Raw genomic sequence first — 25713 nt, forward strand, 5'->3', positions numbered from 1 at the left:
AAAGGCTCCCTGCTGCCAACACACTCGTCTCCAGAAACTTATGTGCAGAGAATCAAAAACTAGGAGTAGTTACCCTTCAGGGCTAAGGAAATGGGTCAAGGTGTCAGATACAGTTTGATGCTTCCTAATTCTCAAACATGATTTGCTTTAACATACTGTACACCTTGGAGGAGATCCAGACCTAGTACATATCCTCTCACCAGGGGGGAGGAGGAGGAAACAGTTGTCAAGAGTCAAGGTCATGGTCTGTGCTCCTTTAGCAAGGCCTGGGTTGGCTGCTGTCAAGATGGCCCCTGGTTCATCCCACTAGGCCAGCAGGTGGCATGTAAGTGCATGACCTCCTGGCATTAAAGCAGTGCTCTTGGCTTTTAGTTAACTGCCTCATCAAAACAATTAGAGAATTTGTTCCTATTAGACTGCCTTGTACTGGTAGCAAATGGTTCGGTGGGCTTCATGGGGAATGACTGCATTGGAAGTTTCCTAGGTATCATCTGTTCTCTCTCCTTCAAAACACCCCTTAAATAAATCCACATACCTTGAACCCCACCCTGAAGCACAATTACAAGCAAAGGATATATCTCTCTGTGAGTTTTCTCACCTCTTGGTTTGCAAAATTCTGGAATGTAAGGAGGTTTTCACATTTGCACTGATTGAGTTTTTCTTCTGAAGGGCTTCCTGGGAAAACAGATGGAAAGTGTTCACCCCTGTAACCCGCTAAATGTCCCAGACACATAATCACAGAACTGAATCAGCATATGGGGGAAACCATAATGAACAGATAGATATGCTCAACATTTTCCGTGCAGTAATATCCAATAAAGCAAATGCCAGGAAATGCCATATACTCTTCTAGGACTGGCAGCAGCTCTTATTCTCTAATAAGGGGAGAATCTGGTCCTCTCTGATGAGCGGTCTTGGGGATATCTTGAGACAGTTAAGTAGTATGGTGGATAGAGTGCTGGACTTTGAGTCAGGAAGACCTGAGTTCAAATCCAACCTCAGACACCTACTGACTCTGTGACCCTGGGCAATTCACTTAATCTGTATCTGTCAGTTTTCTCATTTGTAAAATTGGGAATTAAAAACAGCATCTACCTCTCAGGGTTGAGGTGTGAGGATTAAATGAGATTATATCTGTAAAGCACTTTGTAGATATAAAAGTACCAGTTATTATTACTAACTCCTCTCATTTATTCTAGGTTTCTTCTAGGCTGTCCATTTACTTGTTATTTCTTGTTATTTAGGCTCCCTACCTTTTCCTTTTCCAATGATGACGATGATGATGATGATAATAGTAGTGGTAGTACTAGTAGTAGTAGGAGCTAGCATTTATAAAGCAACTTAAAGTCTGCAAAGAGTTGCACATCTATCTCATACAATCCTCACAACGACCCCATAAAAGGTGGATGCTATCATTATCTTCATTTTGTGATGGGGAAACTGAGGCTGAGAGAAGTTAGTGACTTACCCAGGGTCACACAGCCAGTAAGTGTCTGAGGCAGGATTTGAACTCAGTTCTTCTTGATTCCAAGTTCAATTTACCCACTACGCCACCTAGCTATCTCATCCTACTTTCCTGTTCCCTACTTCTTTGTGGCACAAGAGAAAGAGTGCTGGATTGGGAGTCATAGGAACAGGTTCAAATCCTACCTTTTGGGCCTCAGTTTCCTCCTCTGAAAAATGTAGGAGTTGGACTAGATGACCCCTAAGTCCCTTCCAGTTCTAAATCTCTTATTCTCTGATCCCTTCTTTGATGCTCATTTGGTTGGGGAGCCTAAAAGACCTATAATGGATCACTTTAAATACCTATTTCTTGGAATTACCTTTTGTTTTGGTTGAATGGAAAAGCCTCATTGTTGACTGTGAAAGGCTGTCATCTTCAAAGAGATATCTGTGTTGAACTGCAAAATTAGAACAGGAAAGTAGGTCTTGGATATTTATGGTGACTGGCTCAGGTTCTGCAAGAGACCACCCAGAGAGAGACAGAGAGAGAACTGAGATCAAACCTGGCTACAAAACAACCATCAGTAGGGAGAGGCACTTAGCATTCCCGCCTTGATGTTGTGTAGTTTGTCTTTGGGGGAGAACTGTGGCAATAAAGACCATCTGTAGTGCATACCATTGACCAAGTAGGGTTTAAGTGTGGAATAAATGATTCACAATTTCTCTGTGTCATCTAGTTTAAAAAAGAAAAAAAAAGCTGTAGTTGGCATAAATTGTTCTGTACTTTCTCTTTGATGTACATGAAAACAGTGTTTCTTATTCCTTTTAAGACTTTCAGTCCTGTTCTGGCAGAGTAATAGTGAATGAAGGCATCAATTTTAATACTTCAGTGACACGCAATTTCATAGCCATCCACCAAGGCGGACTGAATGCAAACCATTTTGTAGATGCACAGAAGTTCAAAGTTGGAAGGACTTTGGTGCCCATCTAGGCAAAACTATACCTGAAAAAGAATTGCTACCATAATATATTTGGCTAGGGGCCATCCAACTTCAGGTAAGTGGCCTCCAGCGAGGGGGTGCCCCATAACCTCCCCACATAGCCCATTCCACTCTTGGATATCTTGAATTAAGAAGTTTTTCTTGACATCGAGCCTTTACAATGTCTACCCATTGCTTCTGGTTCTTCCTTTTGAGGCAAAACGGATCAAATAAAATCCTTTATTCGCAAACAGTTGTAGACCATTATCAACAAATAGTTGTAGACCATTGTCAAGTGCTCCCTAAATTTTTCTCCAGGCTAACCACCCCCATTTCCTTCAAATGATCCTTCTTTGGCACAGACTCATTCTGGTGGCCTCCTCTGAACATTCCCTAGCTTACCAAAAAGGCCAAGGCCATTGCATCCAGGGCCATCTCCAGTTGTCCTGATCTATATCTCACCCCTGGACCCAGATGGCTCTGGAGGAGAAAGTGAGGCTGGCAATTTTGCACAGCCCTCCCTCACTTAAATCCAATTCACTTGCATGTCATGACATTACCTCCTGATGTCATGGTCCTCTTCAAGAACGAAGGACAAATGATAACAGCAATGCGTTTCCTAAAAATGGTGGCACCAAAACTGCACACAATATTTCAGATGTAGTCTGACTGGGGCAGAGTGCAGTGAGACTGCCACCTCTGTATTCCTGTTAAGCTAAGTCTCTCTAATCCTGGAGTTGAGATCACTTTATCTTTCTTGGCTGTTCAATCACTCTGCTAATTCATATTGAACTTGTAGTCTGTCTCTATACCTTTCCCCAATGAATGTTGTCTATCTATACCTATCCCCTCATGTGTTTGTGAAGTAGATGTTTAGAAGCCAAGTGTAAGACTTTACATTTGCCCCTGTTAAGTTTCATCTAATTTGATTCCACTGTGTTCTAGCATGTCAAAATCTTTTTGGATATTGACTGTCACTGAGTGTACATAAGCTATAACTTCCAGCTTTGTTTCAGTGGAGACTTTGATAGGCATGATATTTATGCCTTTATCCTAATCACTGATGAAAATGTTAAACTTCCCAGGGCAAAGCACCAGATCCGCAGGAAACTCCATTCCAAGGTGGTCTGAAACCATTAATGTCTCTTTGAATCTGGCCATTCAACCAATTCCAAATCTGTCTAAAACTACTATTGTCCAGCCCACATTTCTCCATCTTTTCTGCAAGAATTGTATGAGATACATTATCAAATACTCAGTTAAAATCTAGTTAAAGCTCCATCCCCTGTATTTTTCCTATCTACCAGTTTAATACTTTAAGGATTTGCAATTTGGAACTCTCCACTTAGGCAAATGGACTGCCACCTGACAAAACAGGAAATAAATTGAATTAGTCATGACTTGTTCTGTTTGAAGCCATGCTGACTCTTTGCTAGGTGTTTGCTAACCATTACTTTAATAATGGGTTCTAGACTTTTGCCAGGAATCAAAGTCAGACTCACTGGCCTTTAGATTTCATTCTCTTCCTTTGAAAACTGCCTGTTTGTTTCCTTTTCTTCAGTCATCTTTCAGCTGTGTCTGACTTTCCGTGACCCCATTTGGGATTTTCTTGGCAAAGATACTGGGGTGGTTTTCAATTTCCTCTCCAGCTAATTTTACAGCTGTGGAAACTGAGGCAAACAGGGTTAAGTGACTTGCCCAGGGTCACGCAGCTAGTAAGTGCCTAAAGGCCAGATATGAACTCAGGCCTTTCTGACTCCAGGCCCAGCGTTCTATCCACTGTGTCACCTAGCTGCCCTCTCATATCCCTTTACCATTTTTCTATTTTCTATCACAGACTCTAATAGATAGTGGTCACCTCTCATCCTTTCTTTACCAGAAATCAGTTCTTGCGTGTTAGTGAGAATCAGATCCAGAGTAGAATTTCTCCTTGTTGGTTCTTCTGACTTCTTAAGTCTGAGATTGTTATTATGGCAAGCCAAGAAATTATTAGCTCATTGCTTTTGTCAGATGGAGAGCTCCGGCTGATATCTGTATAACTAAAGCCCCACGTTACTACATCATATTTCAATGTCGGTCTTGTGCTTTATTTTCCAGACTCCTCATCTAGCTTGTCTTTTGGCACAGGTGGTCTTTGGCATACTGTGGTGATAGAATTGCCCTTCTTTGTTCCTCCACTGATTCGCCACTCTTGTGTTCTGATTTCCTTCTGTGAGTATTGTTGTTTTGTCATTTCAGTCCTATCTGACTCTTTGTGACCCTGTTGGAGTGTTCTGGGCAAAGCTACTGGAGTGGTCTGCCGTTTTCTTCTCCAGCTCATTTTACAGATGAGGAAACTTAGATAAACAGACTTGCCCATAGATAGTAAGTACATGAGGCCAGATTGGAACTCATATAAGTATGCCTTCGTGATACAAGGGGGATTTCCCCTTACCCCTTTAATTGGCCTGTTTCTTTAGGTATACACATCCAAAGGAAACCTATTACCATCAAAGTACCAAATCTCAGTGGAAACATGAGATCAAATTTTCTTCCTCGTTTTTGGTTCTCTCGTTTGTCTTGCATTTTGCCTAAAAGTTGTTCATTAGTATGTAGACATTTGATGTCATGGGTTTTATTACTGGATCTTTCTGAGGCTCAGAGAAGTTAGATGACTTACCTGTGGTATGTGGTAAGTGTCTGATAAAGGATCTGACTCTAGGTGGTCCTACCTCCAAGTCCATACTACTGTTCTTAAGAAGCTGAAAACATTTTTATTCTGTCCTGGAAATAGGGCTGAATTGGAAGTTATGGGAATTAGGTTCTAGTGTTAGTTTTGCCATGGAACCTTGGAAAACTCTGGTCACCTATTGGCCTCATCTCCTTCCTGGAAAATGTGAGAGTTAGATAAGATGACATCTGAGGTGCTTTCCAGTTCTAAAATTTTATGATGCTTTAGATTAGAGTAGGGGTCAGTGAACTACATCCCATGGACCCGATCTTGCATCCTGTTTTTGTATGACCAATGAGATAAGAATGGTTTTTACATTTTAAAATGAAAAAAGACCCTCCTTTATTTAAAAATATAAAAAACCATTCTTAGTTCCAAGGTTGTGCAAAAACAGGTGGTGGTCAGATTTGGCACTCTGGCCTTAGTTCATTGACCCTTGCTATAGAATGATGAAATACTCAAGGGCTTTTTTTATTTACCTGGAGGCTGCTGGGCCATCTTGGGAAGATCACCTGCTGGGGAGTCTTGGTTCCCACTTGAGTCTTCTAGAGCTAGGAGGAAAGATATGACCAAGAAGGAGTGAGACTTAGAGAGCCACAGCTGTGGAGAATAGTGACTGCTGTCCAAGTGTGAGTGCCGCTTAGACCCTTTAGATGCCGCATTCGTGGTGGTGGTACTAGTAGTGGTGTGTGTGTGTGTGTGTGTGTGGGGAGGGGATGAGAATTAATGCAGAGTGACTACACTTTTCCTTCTGACTACTATTACTAACTTTGTTTTCTTTTCTGAACTTTAGGGTTGCCAAACTCCCTCATACTCTACGCCAAGCAGATAAAATTAGGGAAGTTTTCTCTAATAAAAGAGGCCTGCAAGCTAAGGCAATATTTCTCACTTAAAAACCATCCACCAAAATATTAGTCCTAAGGAAATTAGGTGGAATGTCATGAGAAAAGCAGTCGAAGGAGCAAAGTGCAAATGATGAAAGCACATACTGCATGCCATTTTCCTGATGACCGACTTGGAACAGATAATGTTATTTGTTGTACTTTTAATACATCATCTGTCTAATAAAACACAGAGGAACTTTCTTCCTCCTCTCTCTTTGACTTAGTCCCCTCTTTCTTGAGGAATAACTCACACAATTCAGGGTAGATCTGGTGTACTTGATTGAACTGAGAATTTATGAGCAAGTAATAACATATCTAAATTTGTTGGAGTTTTTTTACGTCTATAAGTCACAGAGAAAGAGAACAGAAGAAATTATGAATGCATCTTGCAGATCAAAATCTAAGCTAGAAAAATCGAATAGTCAAAGCATCCCCCAAGTAGTAGAAGTCATGCATCTTCCCTATGCTCCCCTTTCTCACCTCTACCTCTTAGAATGTCTACTTTCCTTCAAAGCATAGCTTGGCCACTACCCCCTACATAAGGCCTTTCTTGATCTCTCTCCCCATCTGACTCCTTAACTCCCCTTAACTCTTTCCCACCCCTTATTATTAGCATTCCTTTCCTCTTGAAACTATTTTGGATACCTTTATGTCGTTACACATCTTTGTGCATCTCTCCAGTATAATTTAAGCTCTACAAGGGCAAGGTCCATTTCATTTTTGCCTATGTGTCACTAGTTCTTAGCATAGCATTTTCCGCACAGCAGACACATAATATATACTCACTACGTTGAACTGAATTCTCAACCTTTTCCATGATCTCATATAAATGAAACAATGTATATGAAAGCATTTGGAAAGGTATAAAAGAGTTATACAAATGTAAAGTAGTGTTACTTCCTATGAATGGAAACTCATTGTCATAAATGATGGTTTGGAAGGACATTTTTCCGTTGACCCTTTTCCATCTCAGTTGCATAGACACACATAAAATATGCATCAATCTTTACTTTTTGTTACCCATTGAAACTTAAAATGGTTTAACTTTGATTAGCTAGCCAAGTTTTAATTTGTTTCATTTTACGCAGGAATATCTCCCCACCTAATGTTAATTTGTTCCATGAAAACAGAACATTAGGCAAACTAGTGTTTTAGGGGGCGGTTAGTTCCACAGGAACAGTGTTATAAATGAGAGATACGTTTCCGCATTACCAAAAGGCTAAAAATTAGACTTACAGAGGATTGAGACTATGTGATCTCTGTAATGGCGATACCAATTCCTCCTCCCTATCCTACTCTTCCTCCATACCTAAGACTAGTTATTACTCACTTAGGACATCATACAGAATGAAAGGGAGTGGCCTCACATGTATTCTTATTTTGTCCTTGTTGAGGCTCAGGTGTGTGTGTGTGTGTGTGTGTGTGTGTGCTGGGGAGTGGTTTAAGGTTTGACTCTACTACACCTTCATAGCCTCATCACTCTCCCACAACTTTGTCTTTCCTTGGGGGCTTAATATAGCTCATCTTTAGTGTCAAAGTAGCAACTCCCTGCATCAGCCCATTCTCTCCTTAGGACCGGCTTCTGTCAAAATGGAAAGAAGAGTGATTTGAGTAGCAGAGATGGGGTGGAGTTAGGGGGTGAGTAGGCAGCTGTGCAGGTGGGCATCTTTTATATTTTATGATTGCTACCATCCTGGATCCGGCCAACCACAATTTTGTGATTGGTCCATGTATTAAAGACTACTTTCATTCCTACCAGTCAGAGGCAGGTGACTCTTAATCTCCATTAATTGGAATGTAAAAGACTACATCTGGGCTATTGGGTTTATTGCAATAATGTTTGGGTCCACTATGGTGGTACTTTATTATAATGTATTAATGTTATTATGAGAGACTATGGCAGGGAGTGAGGGGCACACTATTTGGGGCATGCCTGTACTTGACTTCTCAATCTCTAGGCCCTCTTCCTGATATTCCTTGGTTCTCTTAAGCATTATTTTCCTCTCAACTTGAAAGAATACTTTTTTTTAAATAAAAAGCTCCTGAGCACTGGAGTTCCTAAAGAATACATTAAGAGTCTAGGAAATAGGGAGGTTCCGGCTGCTCCCTTTCCTTTGTCGCTGATCAAATTTATACTTGACACCTTCACAGATTCCTATCTTGAGTTTTTCGCTTATTTCTCCCATTGTGCTGAAGTCTTCTGCATAGAAGAGATGTTTGTCAGGGGGATCAGATGCAATCTCCTGCAATTCTTCTTCAATGGCTTTTCCTACTCCAACAGCATAGATGGTTATTCCTAGATACAAAACAAAGTAAAACAGTGTAGTTAAGGCCTTACTCTAAGGTTCTGGAAGGCATGTGTCTCCTATGATGGGACAGATTGACTTTCGCTTCAATATGGATAGAGCACTGGGCTTGGAATCAAGAAGACTCTTCTTCGTGAGTTCAAATCTGGCCTGGGACATTAGCTGTGTAACCCTGGGCAAGTCACTTAACCCTGTTTGCCTCAGTTTCCTTATCTGTAAAATGAGCTGGAAAAGGAAATGGCAAACTACTCTCGTATCTTTGCCAAGAAAGCACCAAATGGAGTCATGGAGAGTCAGACATAACTGAAACAACTGAACAACAACAAAATTTTTTGTATATATGCATATGTGTGTGTGTATTGGCAAACCTTAAAGAGGTTTATAAATGTTAACTATTATTAGTATTATAAGGGGTCCTATCAGTTCTTAATGATGATCACTTTCTGTTATTCTACCATCATTGGTTCATGCCTATGCATAAGAGGGAAGTACTCATGGGACAGGAAAGTGGCATTGATGGGGGAAGGAGGAGGGTTACAGTCATTGAGTAATAAACCTTTACTCAGCTCTGGGAAGGGTCACTCAAGAAATGTTTATCCTTTTGTTCTGGGTGAGGTTTATGCAGTGTACAGTGCCTAGAACACAGTAGATACTTTAAAATGCTCATTGAATGAATGAGTGAATGTTCACCAAACCCCATGGCATTAAAATGAGGCATCATTCCTTTGAAACTTGAGAAAAGATAGTTCTAAGATACATGATACTTTAGGACATTTCTTTCATTTATTTATCTATCTATCTATCCATTTATTTATTTATTTATTTATCTATCTGTTTATTTATTTCTTTTTTGCTTTTTGGCAGGGCAATTGGGGTTAAGTGACTTGCCCAAGGTCACACAACTGATTTTATGCTTTTAATAAATAACTGAACAATGATGTCTCAGTCCTTTAAGCATGCTCAGATTTGGCTGAGTTTGGCATTTCTAAATATTAATGTCTGGTTGCTTTTCTGTAAAATATAGGTGCATTAGTACCCAGGCTAACTCATTAGTTCAGACTCACAGAATCACTTTAAGTGGTTAACTTTCAGTTGTGGCAAAAGTTGTGCTGTCCTCTGTCTGTGAAAGGTCAATAACTATGTGAGTTCAACAGTTGTCTGGGAGCCCAGCGAGTTTGTGGACAAGCTTCCTAAAAAGCCTTACTGCTATTTTAAGGCTTAAAAAAACTATATATAACAGTAATTAAATTCATTAGCTTTTTGCAGTGAAAATATTGCTTCAGTTAACTCTTGGTTATTCAAGGGCTAGTGAAACAATTGCTTCTTTTTTCAGTCAATTAATAAACATATTATTAAGCACAGTGCCAGGCATTGTGCTAAGTGGTAGGAATACAAAGAAAGGCAGAAAACAGTCCCTGCTCTCAAGAAGCTCACAGTCTAATTGGGGAGACAGCGTGCAAACAACTATGTACAAACAGGATTTGCTTTTTATCTATCTATCTGTCTATCTGTCTATCTATGATAAATTGGGGATATTCACAGAAGGAAGACACTAAGATTAAGGTGGACTGAGAAAGGCTTCTGTAGAAGGTACTGAAGGAAGCCAGGAGGTAAAGATAAGAGGAAAGAGGGATCCAGGTGTGGAGGACAGACAGTAAATATGCCCAGAGTTAGAAGATGGCATATAGCGTGTAAGGAACCAGTGTCATTGGATCACAGAGTACATGTGACGGATGTAAAAACATAAGACAACTGGAAATGTAGGAAAAGGCCATGCTACGGAGGGCTTTAAAAGCCAAACAAAGGATTTTATTTTTGATTCTGGAAGTAATAGAAAGCTATTAGAGTTGATTGAATAGATCAGACTTGCACTTTAAGAAGATCAATTTGATAGCTGAGTATGGGATATGTTGGGGTGGGGAGGGACTTGAGTCAGGGAAAAAAACCAATAATTTATTTCAATAGTTCAGGTGTGAGGTGACGAAGTGAGCTCTCTCTTCTCCCCTCCCTTCATCACACATCACTCAGATGCCTTCCACCAGTTTCTCCTCCTTCACCCCTGTCTTATATGAAGATGCGACCCTTCTCTTTGCCAAGGCCCACCCTTCTACATGCACAAGTGATCCCCTTCTATCCCATCTCTTCCAGCAGACTGCTGCTTCTATCATCCCTACACCAGGTTGGTGGCTGTGTCAGAGGAGAGAAGGGAGTGTATACAAGAGATGTTATGCAGGTAGAAATGATAGAACTTGGCGACTGAGTAGATATAGGAGGCAAGAGTGAGGAGTTGAGGATGACACTCGGGTTGTGAGCCTGGGTGACTGGCAGGATGGTAGTACCCCCAATGGTGATAAAGAAGTTAGGAAGAAGGGGGATCAGTTTTGGACATACTGAGTTTAAGATGCCCAGTTTGAGACATTCATTAGGCAGTTGGAGATTCAAGACTGAAGGTTAGAAAAGAGGTAAGGGATGGAAAAATAGACTTGAGGATCATCTGCATAAGGATGTTAGTTGAATCCATCAGAGCTGATGAGATCACCAAGTGAAACAGCATAGAGACAGAAGAGAAGAGGGCCAGGACAGATTGAGAGACATCTACAGTTAGCCAGAATGACCTGAATGAAGATCCAGTAAAAGGGACTGAGGAGTGGTCAGACAGGTAGGAGAAGGACCAGGAGAGGACTGTGTCACAAAAACCTAAAGAGAAGAGAGTATCAAGGAGAAGAGGGAGATTGATGGTGAAAAAAAAATGCAGAGAGGTCAAGAAGACTGTGGGATGAGAAAAGGCCATTAGATTTAGTGATTAGGTCACTGATAAATTTGGAGAGAGCTGTTTCAATAGAACGATGAGGTCAAAAGCTACACAACAGAGTTAGGAAGAAAGTGAGAGGGTAGGAAGTGAAGGCCCTGGTTGTAGACAGCTTTCTTAAGGAGTTTAGCCACAAAAGGGAGAAGAGATATGGAATGTCAGGTAGCAAGGATAGACAGATCAAGTGAAAGTTTTTTCAGGCTGAGAGGGACATGTAGTGAGGCAGGGAGAGATTGAAGATTAACGGGAGAGTAGGAGTGGTGGAGGAAGCAGTCTGCTGGAGAGGATGGGATAGAATGGTATCACTTATGCTTGTAGAAGGGAGGGCCTTGGCAAGGAGAAGGGTCGCATCTTCATATAAGACAGGGATGAAGGAGGAGAAAGTGGTGGAAGGCATTTGATTAATGCGTGATGAGAGGAGCAGAGAAGAGGGAATGAGTAGCCTCAGGTTTTTCAAATATGAGGCAAAATTCTCAATCAAGAGGATGGAGGTTAGGAGAACCCTGAGAGGTTTGTGGAAGGATGAAAAGATTTATGAAAGCCACTGTGGTATGTGGGATAGTGACACCTTGTCTGTCTTAATGCAGCCCAGGACTTCGTTAGCTTTCTTGGTTGCTGTGTTCCATTGCTGACTTCTCTGAATCTTTCAGTCTTCAGACTTTTTTCAGATAAACTTTGGCTGTAGAATCCAAGTTCCAATTTTTATGTTTATTACTATTAAATTTTACCACATTAGGTTCAGCCCAACTTTCTGGCCTATTGAGTTTTTTTAACCCTGTCTCTTTTACCCCAGTTTATTAGCTATCCCTACCAGCTTATTGTCATCTGAAACTTTGATAAACATGCTATCTATGCTTTTATCCAAGTGACTGATGAAACTATTAAGCCTCACAGGTCCAAGTATAGATCCCCAGGGTGGCCTTTGGAGACCTCCTTCCACATCCAAGGTGACTCTGAACCATCAAAGATTACTCTTTGGTGTCAGACATTCAACGAGACATGAAACCATACTATTACACCATCATCTAGTCCACACATCATCATATTTTCCACAAGAACAGCATGAGAAATTTTGCCAAATGCTCAGCTAAAGTCTAAGTGAATTATATACACAGCATCCTCCAGACAGACTATCATTCTAATGACCCTCCCAAAAAAGGAAACACATTTATTCTGGCATGACCTGTTCTGGATGAAGCCATGCTGGCTCTTTGTGATCACTGCTTCCTTTTCTAGATGTTGATTATCCATCCCTTTAACATTTTAGAATGTTTCCAGGAATTAAAGTCAAACATTAAGCTGGCTTTGTGCACACAGGAAAATGCAACTCATGATGGGTCCATTCCCCCAGCCATGCATCTACGTATTGAGAGGTTATTGCTATTAGCTTCCGTGAGCTCAGATTTCCCCAAGTACATCTGGAAAGGATTAGTAGTTAGGCTAAGTCAAGCAAGGGGTGTCCCCTCTCTTGGGTTTCACTTTTCACATCTTTGAGATGAAGGTAACACTCATCTACCTCACGTGCTTGCTCCTTGCATTCTCCATAGGAATTATCACACTTTTATTTGAAAGCTTCTCGGGCTGGGCTTAAGTTGACTGAGTGAACAAACCTGGATTAGCTCTCCTCTCCAAAGTTTTTATTTTTAAAAAGTCAACTATTTCCTCTTCCTAACCAAAATCATTCCCGTAGCCTAGGCTAATTATTGCTTTCATGGTATTGAGATCATAGGATTTAGAGCTGAGGCTCAGAGAAATTAATTGATTTGGTCTTCTGACTGCCTCTTTAAAATACACACTGCTTTCTAGAAGAGGCTCTGAATGTACACCATAATGAAAACTATTAGAGGAGGTTAGAATTTCTATCCCTGTCCAGACATTTTATTCAAGCAATAAAGGTTTATTCTCTCCCATGGAGAACACCCTACAGCTGATAAATATTAGTATATGATTATTCACGGTCAGGAGAATAAAAAGTCTCTTTGAGGAAAGAACCTTATTTTGTTTTTGTCTTTGTATTCCCAGCACCCAGCACTGGGTCTGGCACACAGCAGGAGCTTCATGTTTGTTTAATTGCATTGTGAACTGAATCATGAGTGTATATACCGACATTATCAGGGCCCTCCTGGAAGGGTGTCCTGCAAGAGTGAGGATTTGGAGGTACTCTTGTTGTTGAGTAAACTCCCTGAGGCCACTAGGGGGCAGTATAGTAAAGTTTTATGGTGGCATTGGAAGACTTTCAACCACTGTCTAGGCTTCCTCTGGCCCTCTGTTTGGTTCATGAGAGGTAGCTTGGTATAAGACGGACTTGGGGGCCAGGAGACCTCAGGCCTGACATAGCACTTTATTTTGTAACTAACTGATACAGATTAGCTTTGTGTATTGGTTAATCAACCCTACTAGACTATAAACTCCATGAGGGCAGGGGCTGTTTCTTATTTAAACTTTCTATCTTCTCTCTAGTGTCTAGCACTGCATCCTGTACCCAATCAGCACTTAATAAATCATTCTTTGAATGAATTAATGAAACTTCACTCTCTAGCTGTGTAGCTGGGCTCATCTGTTAAAAAGAGAGAAAATGCTCAAACTACCTACCTTACAGGACTGTTCACGAAGAAAGGGTGCCATAGAGACCTTCACAGTGCTACAGAAATTATTGGCAGTTGTCATTAATAGCTTGGAGAAATTACTAATGTTGTTACCCCCGGGGGAATATAAATAACACACAATAATGCAAGATTACCATTCTGCTGGGCTCTCTTTGCCCATTCAGAGACATCATCTTGGGCCCGTCCATCCGTGAACACAATGGCTACTCGGGGCACTCTTGCAGAAGGTGGCCGGGCTCCTTCTCCTTCTGTAAAACTTCTCTCAAACATCTGTTTCAGGGCCAACCCAGTCATGGAACCCTTGCCCATGTACTTCATGTGGGCCACAGCCTTTTTCATGTCTCTGGCAGTGTGGAAGTCCCTCAGTGTGAACTCTGTGCGGACTTGGGTTGAATACTGCAGCAGCCCCACTCGGGCTGCTTTGGGGGAGATCTCAAGGGAATCTAAGATGCCCGTGACGAAATGCTTCACAATCTCGAAGTTTTCCTCTCCGAGACTTTTGGATCCGTCAATCACAAATACCAGGTCTATGGGGCCTTCAGTGCATTCTGTAGGATAGAAGAAGGAAAACAGAACTTCATTAGTCTATAGAAACACACACATGGACAAGATTACCTAGTAATAGGAGGCAAATTAATTAATTCCAACTCCTATTTTCCTTCACACAGAACATTGTCCAGCTTCAAATACAGATGTTCCACTCTCCTTCGAAGCTCAGCTGAGGTTCCACCTCCTACATGAAGCCTTTCGTGATCACCTCAGGTCCTAGTGCCTTCTACCTTCTCCTGATATTTATGTTTACTTTGATATTTTGTATCTATTTACATTGACGTTTGTACATGTTGTTTCTCCTGATTGAATGTAAGCTCCTTTAGGGCAGGGACTGAGGGTTTGTTTTTTTGTCTTTGTATTCTCTGGTCTGACACATAGCTACTTAATATATGAATTTCATTTTCTAAAATTAATGTAAGAGATGGCCGCAAATGCTTAGGCATGTGGATATGCAAAGGCTTCTTGTGATTTTTTTGGGGGGGGGAGTTACAGAAATTGCAACCAACTGAATTTGTAAGATCCTAGATTTACAGCCAGATGGGACCCAGGTCCCTAATTTTACCAAGGAGGAAATTGGGGCTTGGAGAAGTTAAGTAAATTACCCAATGTCACATAGGGGGAGGGGCAGAGGCTGGATTGGAACCCAGCTCCCTCCTATAACTCGTTGCCTCCCTTCATGAGTTCCTTTCAGATATAGCTAAATCCTGTGGAATGGTCCATTTCATAAATCAAGCGCATCTTCATTTGATAGCAGAGTGTTATAATGTAATAAAAAGAACTCTGGGTTTGGAGTTGAGACCCAGACTTGAATCCTGGCTCTGTACTTTTACTAGTTCTGAACAAGTCATTTTAGTTTCCTCATCTGTAATAATTTAGATAATAATATTTTTACTCTCAACCTCTCAAATTTGTTTAAGGGGGGAAACATCAAGTTTTATAGAAATATGAATTATTTTTATTTTTTATTATTATGTGACTAGGTATCTATGAGGGGCCTTTACATATCTACATACAGTGGAACCAACATCTTTAATTAGCAATGCGTTCTTTGATGGTGACAGGTAACACACACACACGCACACGCACACGCACACATCCAATTTGCACTCTTCATGTGCAGAAGTCCATAGAGAAAGGCATTTCTATGCTTCCAGAAAGGAGAAGGCTCCAGCCCAGGTCTAGCTTCCATCATCCTTGCATAAAAAGTGAAGAGACTTCAGGGAAAGAATTGAATAGAGACCCATTTTCCTTGGCAATGAGGATGTTTGTTCTCAGGCCCAGGAAAGAATGACAGTTATGCTCACTGGTTCCTGGCTTTCAAAGGGGGCTCTTCTTACTTATTTTCCTTAGAAGTTTTCCCAACAATGATCCCTAAGTAAATGGGTCTGCTTTTAATTCAGACAAATTTTCAGAACTTGACTTTTATGTTTACTCATTGTGGTGGAGGATACGAATGGGGAGAAGAAAAAAGTGGTTAGGGATTCATTCATTCTGATAAAGTTCAAGAAAGCAGCTACTTTCAGCCCTACCAAGGTGTGGAGCCAAGCTCTCATCACACTGTCAGCCCTTCCAAGGGGTTGGGACCATCCTCCCATCACTTCTGCTCTCAGACCCTCCGAGGGAGGAAGGGGGGCCAAGCTCTCATCACTTCTGCTCTCAGACCTCCAAGGGGGCGGGGCTGAGCTCCCATCACTTACTTCTGCACCGTTTCCCGTCCTCTGCCAGAACAAATCCCTCTGAGCATTTGCAGATGTAGGAATTGCCATCATTAACACAAGTGTGTTCACAGCCGTGGTTGGTAGATTTGCAGACATCCACCCCTGAGGATTACGGAGAGAGTTAACATAATTCTGCCGAGGCAGTACAACAAGACCTTAATAGTCCTCTAATGAGGGATTATTGAAGTGTTCTCTTAAACACACTAGCGCAGGCTGAATCTCCTTTGGGGTGCAGCAGGAAGGGCTCTGACTGGGCTCCTGGCTCTTGCACCTGATCTCTATCTCTATCTCTATATCTCTATCTACATACGTATATATGTATGTATATGTGTGTAGATATATATGATGTATATATATGTGTGTGTGTACATATATATATATATATATATATATATATTTGTATGTAGGGTGGAGATGATAATATGTTACCTAGTCTCTGTGAGCCTTGTCTGTGAAATGGAGATAATACCCACACCACCTGCCTCCCAGGGTTGTGAGAAAAGAACTTTGTAAATTATAAGGTTCTGTCTGTGTTATTATTATCCACTGCACCACCTAGCTGCCACAAATTTTTTTTCCTTTTTTTGGAGGGGGGAAGGCAGAGCAATTGGGGTTAAGTGACTTGCCCAAAGTCACACAGCTAGTAAGTGTGTCAGGTATCTGAGGTCATATTTGAACTCAGGTCCTCCTGACTCCAGGGCCGGTGCTCTACTTGCTGCGCCACCTAGCTGCCCCCTGTGTTATTATTAAACCTTTTTAAAAGTTCCAGATCTCCAATAAAAATAGATCTTGAATGATAAAGAAAGTTTACTGAGTTCTGCTGTGATCATCAACACCATCTTCCATGTCTTCTTTTAGGGCTTAGCTCACATGCCACTTCCTCCTTTCCTCTCTTCTTTCCAGTTGCTGATGCCTTTCTCCCCTCAGTGTAGCTACCTTGCATCTATTCTGGATAGAGCTAGCTGGAGCAGTGGGGAGACTGCTTGGCTTGGAGGGAGGAAGGCCTGAGTTCCAATTCTGCCTCAGGTAGCTACTAGCTGGGTGACCCTCACTTTTCTCTGCCTCAGTTTTCCCATCCGTAAAATGAAGATAATATTAGCACTTCCCTCCAGGGTTGTTGTGGGAATCAAATGAGATAATACTTATGATATTCTCCATAAATACTGGTGATTATTGTTGTTGGTTGGTAGCTATTCAGTATGTCCAACTCTTCGTGACCCCGTGGACCATAGCATGTCAATACTGCCTTAATCCACCGGAGAGGGAAATGGCAGACCACTCCAGTATCTTTGCCAAGAGAACCCCAAAAGGGGCCAGGAAGAGTCAGACACAACTGAAAAAACAACCCAACCAAAAGAGCTTGTCCTGCCATCTCTTGCCTCTGGGCAGGCTCAGGCTATCTGTCCTGCATACTGGGAATGCCACCTTTCTTCCCTTTGTTGTGTCTGTTGGAATACTTTTCTTCCTTCAAGCTTCTGCTCAGCTTCTCCTTCCTCCATGAAGCCTCCTCTTAACCATTCAGGTGATAAGGATCTCTCCCTCTTCCAATTTTCCTCTAGCATTTTGTCTGCATCTCTCCTTTGTTTCTACCATTCTACTACTCAAATTGACTGGTATACCTGTCATATTATCCCTCAATCCCATATCTCAGTAAAGGGTTTCTTTTTTAAAATAATATTTTATTTTTTCCGCAGTTACATATAATGACAAATTTTAACATTCATTTTTTAAAATTTTTGAGTTCCAAATTTTCTTTCTCCTTCCCTCTCCTCCCCCCTCTCTGAGACAGTAAGCAATTTGATATAGGTTATACATGTTCAGTCTTGCAAAACAGATTACTATAGTTGTCATGGTGTGAAAGAAGACACAGACCCAAAGGGGGAAAAACACAAAAAGATAAAGTGAAAATAGTATGTGATTCTATCTGCATTCAGACTCCCATCAATTCTTTCTCTGGAGGTGAATAGCATTTTTCATCATGAGTCTAAAGGGTATCTTCCTAGGGGCAGGGATTTATTGTTTTTGCCTTTGTATCTCCCATGCTTAAAGGGGGAGAATGGTATAGTACCTGGAAAGCTGACCTCAAAGCCAGGAAGACCTGGGGTTCAAGTCTAACCTCTGATCCATTTCATCTCAGTGCTCCGGGCAACTCTCTCAAGCTCCTTTAATTTGTAGAGGAGGCAACTTGCATTGGTGGAGGGAGTTTCCTCACTTGGGAGTTCCCTATCCTATTGACAAGTCCAGTCCCTATCCCTAGCACAGTGCCTCGTACACAGTAGGTGCTTAATAGATGTTTGCTGAGTTGGATGTAACTCGAACTTACTTTTGCAGGTTTTCCCATCCTCTAGAAGCATATAACCTTCAAAACAGAGGCACATGTAAGATTCTCCTCTGTTCACACAGGAATGCTCACAGCCATGATCTCCCAGAGCACATGGGTCCAATACTGAGTTTCCGTGTGGTTCCAAAGGGCACAGATGGGAAAAATATTATACGTGTTAGTAATTATTCCCCTGTTGACAATTTATGTGAATTAGACAAGTGTTATGCTCTATTTCCCACCAAAATATGTTTTTGAACATTAAGGCAACGTTGGATGTCTTCCTCTAGGAGCAGTTTTTTGGGATGAACTTCCACTGACATTTTTGAAAGTGAAGAAATGACATGGTTATTGAAGCCATAACACAGATAGGGTTCAAGGCAAATTTTTCATCTCTCACCTTTATTCATAGTAATGATTTTTGTTGTGGTTCAATTGTGCCTGACTCTTTGTGACCCTATTTGGAGTTTTCTTGTCAAAGATACTGAAATGGTTTTCCATTTCCTTCTCCAGCTCATTTTACAGATAAGGAAACTGAGGCAAGCAGGGTTAAGTGACTTGCCTGGGGTCACACAGCTAGTAAGTGTCTGAAGCTGCATTTGAACTCACAAAGATGAGTCTTCCTGACTCCAGACCCTGTACTCTATCCACTGTGCTGCCCATTAATAAGGATAGCACCTATTTAACTGGTGCTTTGCAATTAACTAAGCCCTTTCCCCAAAAACAACCCAGGGGAAAAAAAATCAGAATAAGCATTAGCCCCATTTTAAAGATGAGAAAACTGAGAGTCAGATGAAATCATCTGTTGGCCTAGGGTTTGACCTCTGGCCTTCAAATATCACATCTAGTGCTTTCTCCACTACACCATGCTGCCTTTCTAAGGGGATTTTGTTACTAATGGGACAAACTGAGGTGCTATGAAAAAGACCCAAGGAAGGCATTTCAGCACGGGGTGGATTGTGACCTGTCTCATGCCACAGAACTCTAATTATATCTTCACAATGGCCTTGCTTGAGTAATCAACTGACATGGAATTCAGGATCTCCATTTTTATGTAGTAGTTCCTACGCCATCCCTTGAGCTAGAAACCCCATGGACATACTTCTGCAGGTTTTCCCATCTTCTCGGAGAGTGTAACCTTTGTAGCAGTGGCACTCGTAAGAGTCCTCGAGGCTTACACAGGTGTGTTCACAGTCATGGTCTCCCAGAGCACAGGCGTCCAGTCCTGAGGTTCCATTTAGAATGATGCAAACAGAGAGGAAAAGATTTCACACATTAGCGATCTATCCCCCTTTAACACCGCACACAGAACGACGGTTGATATTTACATGGTTCCTTAAAGTTTACAAAGCAAGGCTACATACGTTTTTTGTTATTCAGTTGTTTTTTTCAGTCACGTCTGACCCTTTGTGACTCCATCTGGGGTTTTCTTTGCAGAGATACTGGAGTGGTTTGCCATTTCCTTCTCCGGCTTATTTTACAGATGAGGAAACCGAGGCAAACAGGGTTGAAGTAACTTGCCCAGGGTCACACAGCTAGAAAGTGTCTGAGGCTGGATCTGAACTCAGGTCTTCCTGATTCCAGGTCTAGCACTCTGTCCACTGCCCCATCTAGCTGCCCCTGCCACATACCTTCCTTCCCTTATAATGCTGTGAGAGAGATACTACAGGTGCTATCCTAATTTTACAGATGAAGAAACTGAGACTTGGAGAATTTCAGTGATTGGAGCTAGTAAGGGTTGGAGCCACATGAGTCACACAAGTAGCATATAGTGTTTTCCTACTAAAACCTTACACGCTAAACTAAACTAAAACATCATATACAAACTAAAACCGGAAAATTTGGGTGTTTTCTAGTCCAGCTTTGAGGGGTGATGCTTCATTAAAATGTTTTAAAAGGAGAAGTGGTACGTGTATTGACACATAGGAGTTGCCTATATATTTCATATAAACACACAACTAACAACAAGGAAGCTGCTGTTTTAATACGAGCGATAGTAAAGATACCTTATGTTAGTGTAGACATCTATATGATCTATATGATTTCCAAAGCGCTAGGAAGGGTTCAGGGCCAAGTTCTCAGATCCGGTTTGCATGGAATAATGCTAACATCTTACACCAGGGCTTTATAGTTAACTAAGCACTCTGCCGATACCAGTCCTTTGAGGTAGATCATGAAAGGCCTTTCCCCCTTTTTAATCTTCATTTTACATGTGGGGAAACTGAGGCTCAGAGAAATTAAATTACTTACCCATAGACACATAGCTAATAAGTGGCACACTGGATAGAATACTGCGCTTGGAGGTGAAGACCTGGCTTCAAATCCTGCTCCTGATGTGGCGTGGTCCTGGGCAAATTGCTTACCCTCTCAGAGCTTCTGTTTCCTCCCCATTAAAATGGGAGGGATTTGACTAAATGGCCTCTAAGATTTCTTCAGTCTCAATAATACGATAATACTTAGGCTATGCACTCAGTTTCCTGCGTGTTTCTACATAATAACTTACATATTCACACTTCTACTCTTCTTTTTTGTTGTTTTGTTCTTTGTTGTTCCCACCTGTTTCCTTTGGTGAGGAAACTCTATCAAGACGTGTTGGTCCACTTAGTCTTGGAGGTTACCTGGGGGTACTGAGCCTGTATGTATCATAGGTGGGACCTGAATGAAAGTCTTCATACTCCCAGGCTAACTCTCTAACCCTTAGACCACATTGCCTTTGGTATATACATATGTGCGCAGCTAGGTGGCACAGTGGATAGAGTTCGGGGCCTGGAGTCAGGAAGAACTGAGTTCAAATCCAGCATCAGACAGTTATTAGCTGTATGATCCTGGGCAAGTCACTTAACCCTGTTTGCCTCAGTTTCCTCATCTGTAAAATGAGCTGGAGAAGGAAATGGCAAACCACTCCAGTATCTTTGCCAAGAAAACCCCAAATGGAATTATGAAGTGTAGGATAGGACTATAAAATGATTGAAAAACAATAACAGATGTGTGTGTTTGTATTGAAGATTGTATATATATCTATCCTACCTAAAGTTCTATTCTGATGCCTCATTGTAGCATGTAGATAACCCTTTAAGTGTCACATGGCCCAGAGTCACAAAGTCCTGAGTTCAATCCCAGCTGTGTGACCCTGGGAAAGTAATTTCAACTTCAGTTTGCCTCAGTTTACTCAACAGTAGAGTAGGGATAATACCACCTATCTCACAGAGCTGTAGTGAAGATCGAATGAGATAATATTCGTAAAGTGTTTAGCACAGTGTCTGGCACTTAGTAGATGCTTAATAAGTGCTTGTTTCCTTCGGCTATCTGGGGGTGGGCTGGAGCCAACTCATACCAAAGGCCAGTATATGCTACAAATCAGGGCTTGGTTTATTGTTTTGTTAACCGTCTAGACGGAAGGAGATGGGGAAAATGCTAATAAGGCAGATGAAATTTAAAAGTGTGGTGCACTCCTTTTTTTCTTCCTGGAAAGCTTGTTGTTAAACATTTACCAGCACACCAGTGACTATGCCAATCTTAAAACACTTCTTTGAGTATTATCTGTCTTTCTTCCGAGGACTAGCCTACATAAGGTCAGAGAGGCTGGCCATACACAGACTTTTTTTTTTTTGGAGGCAAACAGAGTCAAGTCACTTGCCCAGGGTCTTACAGCTAGTGTCTGATGCTGGATTTGAACGCAAGTCCTCCTGACTCCAGAGTCGGTGCTCTAACCACTATCCCGCTTCATTGCCCATACAAAGACTTTCTTTGGCTGCAACAGCTCTTGAAGATAATCCACCAAACCATGGAAAGGTTATCATGTGTCTCTTTGGAAGGTGTGCCCCAACTAACAAAAATCTCGGATCATAGAAGTATTGACGAATACGCCTTATGTGTTCCTCTGGATTGGATTCGAAAGTGATCAGGAAGAAAAGATCTTGAGCTCTACCCTGGCTCCAGCCTTTCACCTTGAATCTTCACTGAAATGGATCATTTTCTTCCCTGATGCTTTTAGACTTTAGTGTTGACAGACTGAGCTTTCCTGAAGATTTTCCAGTCTTCAGCGGGGAGCTTCCAACTGTTCTCTTTTTTTTTTTCCCCTGTTACATAAGCAGGGCTCAAGTCCACTGTAGTTTGTTGTAGGCCAACTGTGCTGCTCATCCTTTGTCTTGGCATAACACAAGTAAAAGCCAGCTCTACACGACAGCTTCACAGAGTCTTCAGCCAGGACTTCAGCCAGTCTCTCTTGCTAAGAATCCAGTTTCTGGGCTCTCTTGGGTTTTCAAATTAGTAGCAGTTTTTTTTCAAACAAGTCAGTAGAGCATTGTGGTATGGTTTTTACCTTTTAAAATTGTTGAAACCTCTCATTCTCTCTTAGCCTTAGGGCCTATACACGATTCATGAATTAGTCAATTTCCTTGTCACTGGCTCTAATAGAACTGTATCGTGCCTTAATTTGGGTTCCCCAGAACCTAAAACATTTCCAAATAGTAAGTTAATTGATTTATTTGTTGGTAACTCCTTTCTTTCCTCCCTGTCTCCTCTCCCTTTTTTCTTTCCTTCCTTCCTTCTTTTCCTTTCTTACTTCTCTTCATTTTTTCTCTTTTTCCTCCCTCCCTCTCTTCCTTTCCTTTCCCTTCCTTCCTTCCTTCCTTCCTTCCTTCCTTCCTTCCTTCCTTCCTTCTTTCCTGCTTTCCTTCTTTCCTCCCTTCCCTTCCTTTTAAAATAAATTTTAACAATGTCTTTTGTTTTTATAGCAACCATTTTGGGAAATAGTTCCTCATTTTCACCCCCTCCAAATGGAACCCTCTTTTTGACAAATAAAAACCATGAAGCAAAAATGCCCAATAAAATCATCCCATCTGACAATGGATACAAAATTCTGCCCCAGGTGTCATTCTCTTGTCAGCCCACAGTGCAGCCAAACCAGTTATCTGGCTATTTCTCACACACTATGGTCCAGTTCCTGTCTGGGATCCTTTTTACCACCTGTCTTTGGTATTTGCAGTGCCTGGAATGGTGCCCAGCAATAATTTAATACATTATCATTTATTTAATAATTTAATCAATTGTCTATTTTGTTCTTTTGATTCTGCTCATTGAATTCTGTACTAGTTCATACAAATCTTCCCATGAAAAAAATGTCATTTGTTACCATCTGATAATATTCCATTACATTTCTGTGCCACATCTTGTCTTGTTGTTATCCAGCTAATGTGGGCATCTACTTTGTTTCCAGCTCTTTTCTGCAGAGCAAATGCTGATATGAATATTTTGGTATATGTTGGACCTTTATGTTGTGTTTGACCACCTTGATTTTGCGCGCGCGCACACACACACACACACACACACACACACACATACACACACACACACTCATACCTTGACTTTGCACACATGCACTTACACACACATTCATACCTTGATTTTGCGCGCGCGCACACACACACACACACACACACACCCCTAGTAAGAGATTGGTGGGTTTGAGTATGAAGTTAATAACTTTTCTTGAATAATTCAAAATTGATATCCAGAATAGTTGGACCAATTAGTGTCGTTCTCCACCAACCTGGATAGCAAGTTAAGTGCTTAAATAGTCAGAAGGATCTAATTGTCTCTAACTTAGGGACCGAGACCTTTGAAAGAATAAAAATGTAATCATAAGTCAAGTCTAACTCCTCATTTCCCAGATGAAAAACTAAACCCAAATGAGTTAAATGACTTGCCCAATGTCACACCTGGTTCCTGACAGAGCCAGAATTAACTATGGTGGGAGATTTCCCCTGTTCAAATTACATCTCTCTCTTTTCAGATCTCACAGTATACGGGGTGTTTTAGGCTTTTTAAAAAAAATAATTAATTAATTTTAGTTTTAGGCTTTAATAACTTCAGAAGTATAAATGCTACAAACTTACCAAAAATCATTTGAAAGTTTAATTGTATAAATGTATTTTATGTCTATTGCATTTTGTGAATTTGAATAATAATTTAATTTTAATAATTTAATAAATTTAAATTTTAACAAGGGGAGGTAGTGAATGATTATACATTATGTGTACAACAGTTTCCACATGCCACTTTCTTAGATCAGTGGATTGATACAGGAAGTCCTGTTGCTTGGCTAGCTCAGTCACTTGATCTATCTCTATTGGGCTTTTTCTTGTGTAGTCAATATCAGAATCGTTGTGTATGAACTTAAGGCTAGGATTAATTATAAATGCAGTATTTCCAGTCACTGAGCCACAATTAATGAAAGTTTTTATAAAGTTCATAAATCTAACAGACCAATGTATAGCATAAGATGGCGGGTTTGTTGAATTTTAATAAGAAATATATCAATATTTTAAGCCTTCAAGTGATTATTTTTCAAATTTTTGGAAGTTTGTAGTATTTGTACATCTGAAGTTATCAAAAGTTAACAATGCATTAAGAATTTAGGAACATACAGTATTATAAAGCAGCAGTCATCAAAACCACCTGATTAAAAAAAGAGGTTGAAAAAATGAGAGGTAAATCAATGGAAGAGATGAATGAGGGAGAATCAGAACAATGAATTTCAATAACCCAGTTTTTGACAAATCAGAAATTATAAATTGCTTAGGAAAGAATTCCCTATTTGATAAAAATTACTGGGAAAACTGAAAAGCAGTCTAGCAGAAACTAGGCTTAGAGCAACACCTCATACCATATCCCACAATTCGTTCTAAATGGAGACTTGACCTTAGTATTAAAGATCACTTTCTAAAAAAAATTAGAAGAGAAGCAGACCATATACATCTCATAGCTATGGGTAGGAGTTATATTCTTAAGCAGGCAATTATAAAAGATAAAAAAGATAACTCTGATTACATGAAACTGAAGTTTCTGCACAAACAAAATTAATATACCTAACATAAGGGAAGCAGTCAATTGCTATCCAATCTCTCTGATAAGATGTGTATATATATATATATATATATATACACACACACACACACACACACACACACACACACACACACACATATATACATATATATGTGTGATATATATATATATATACATATATAATTAGCATATATGTATATATGGTATATCCACCAAAAACTATTAACTACACAAAAAGTTACAAATCACTAATAATAAGAAAATTATGAATTAAAACAACCCTGAGCTTTTACTTCATATCTTTCAAATTGGCAGAGATGACAACAATGGGAAGAGTCAATGTTGGAGGGGTTGTGGGAAGAAAGGCATACTAGTGCATTGTTGGTGGAGCTATGAAAGGGCATAACCATTCTGGAAAGCAATATGGAATTATGCAAATAAAGTAACTCAAATGTCCATATCCTTTGGCTTAGAGATTTCATTGCTAGGTTTATACTCCAAGGAGGCAATTGATAAGAAAAAAGTCCTGTATACAC

General features: G+C 40.7%; 1 protein-coding gene across 1 annotated transcript in view; it reads right to left on the reverse strand.

Moving 5' to 3' along the window:
* The window catches only part of MATN2 (matrilin 2), a 199912-nt gene that overhangs the window by 2270 nt on the left and 171929 nt on the right, over positions 1-25713 (reverse strand). The window contains exons 11-18 of the mRNA XM_036742359.1: positions 19431-19553; positions 18332-18454; positions 15988-16110; positions 13873-14286; positions 8161-8313; positions 5613-5684; positions 1824-1958; positions 577-675 (exon numbers count right to left, since the gene is read on the reverse strand). Of these exons, the coding sequence (XP_036598254.1) occupies positions 577-675; positions 1824-1958; positions 5613-5684; positions 8161-8313; positions 13873-14286; positions 15988-16110; positions 18332-18454; positions 19431-19553 (1242 nt within the window). The remainder of the gene's footprint in view (positions 1-576; positions 676-1823; positions 1959-5612; positions 5685-8160; positions 8314-13872; positions 14287-15987; positions 16111-18331; positions 18455-19430; positions 19554-25713) is intronic.

The sequence above is a fragment of the Trichosurus vulpecula genome, chromosome 1 (genome assembly GCF_011100635.1).
Source record: "Trichosurus vulpecula isolate mTriVul1 chromosome 1, mTriVul1.pri, whole genome shotgun sequence".
NCBI lineage: Eukaryota > Metazoa > Chordata > Mammalia > Diprotodontia > Phalangeridae > Trichosurus > Trichosurus vulpecula.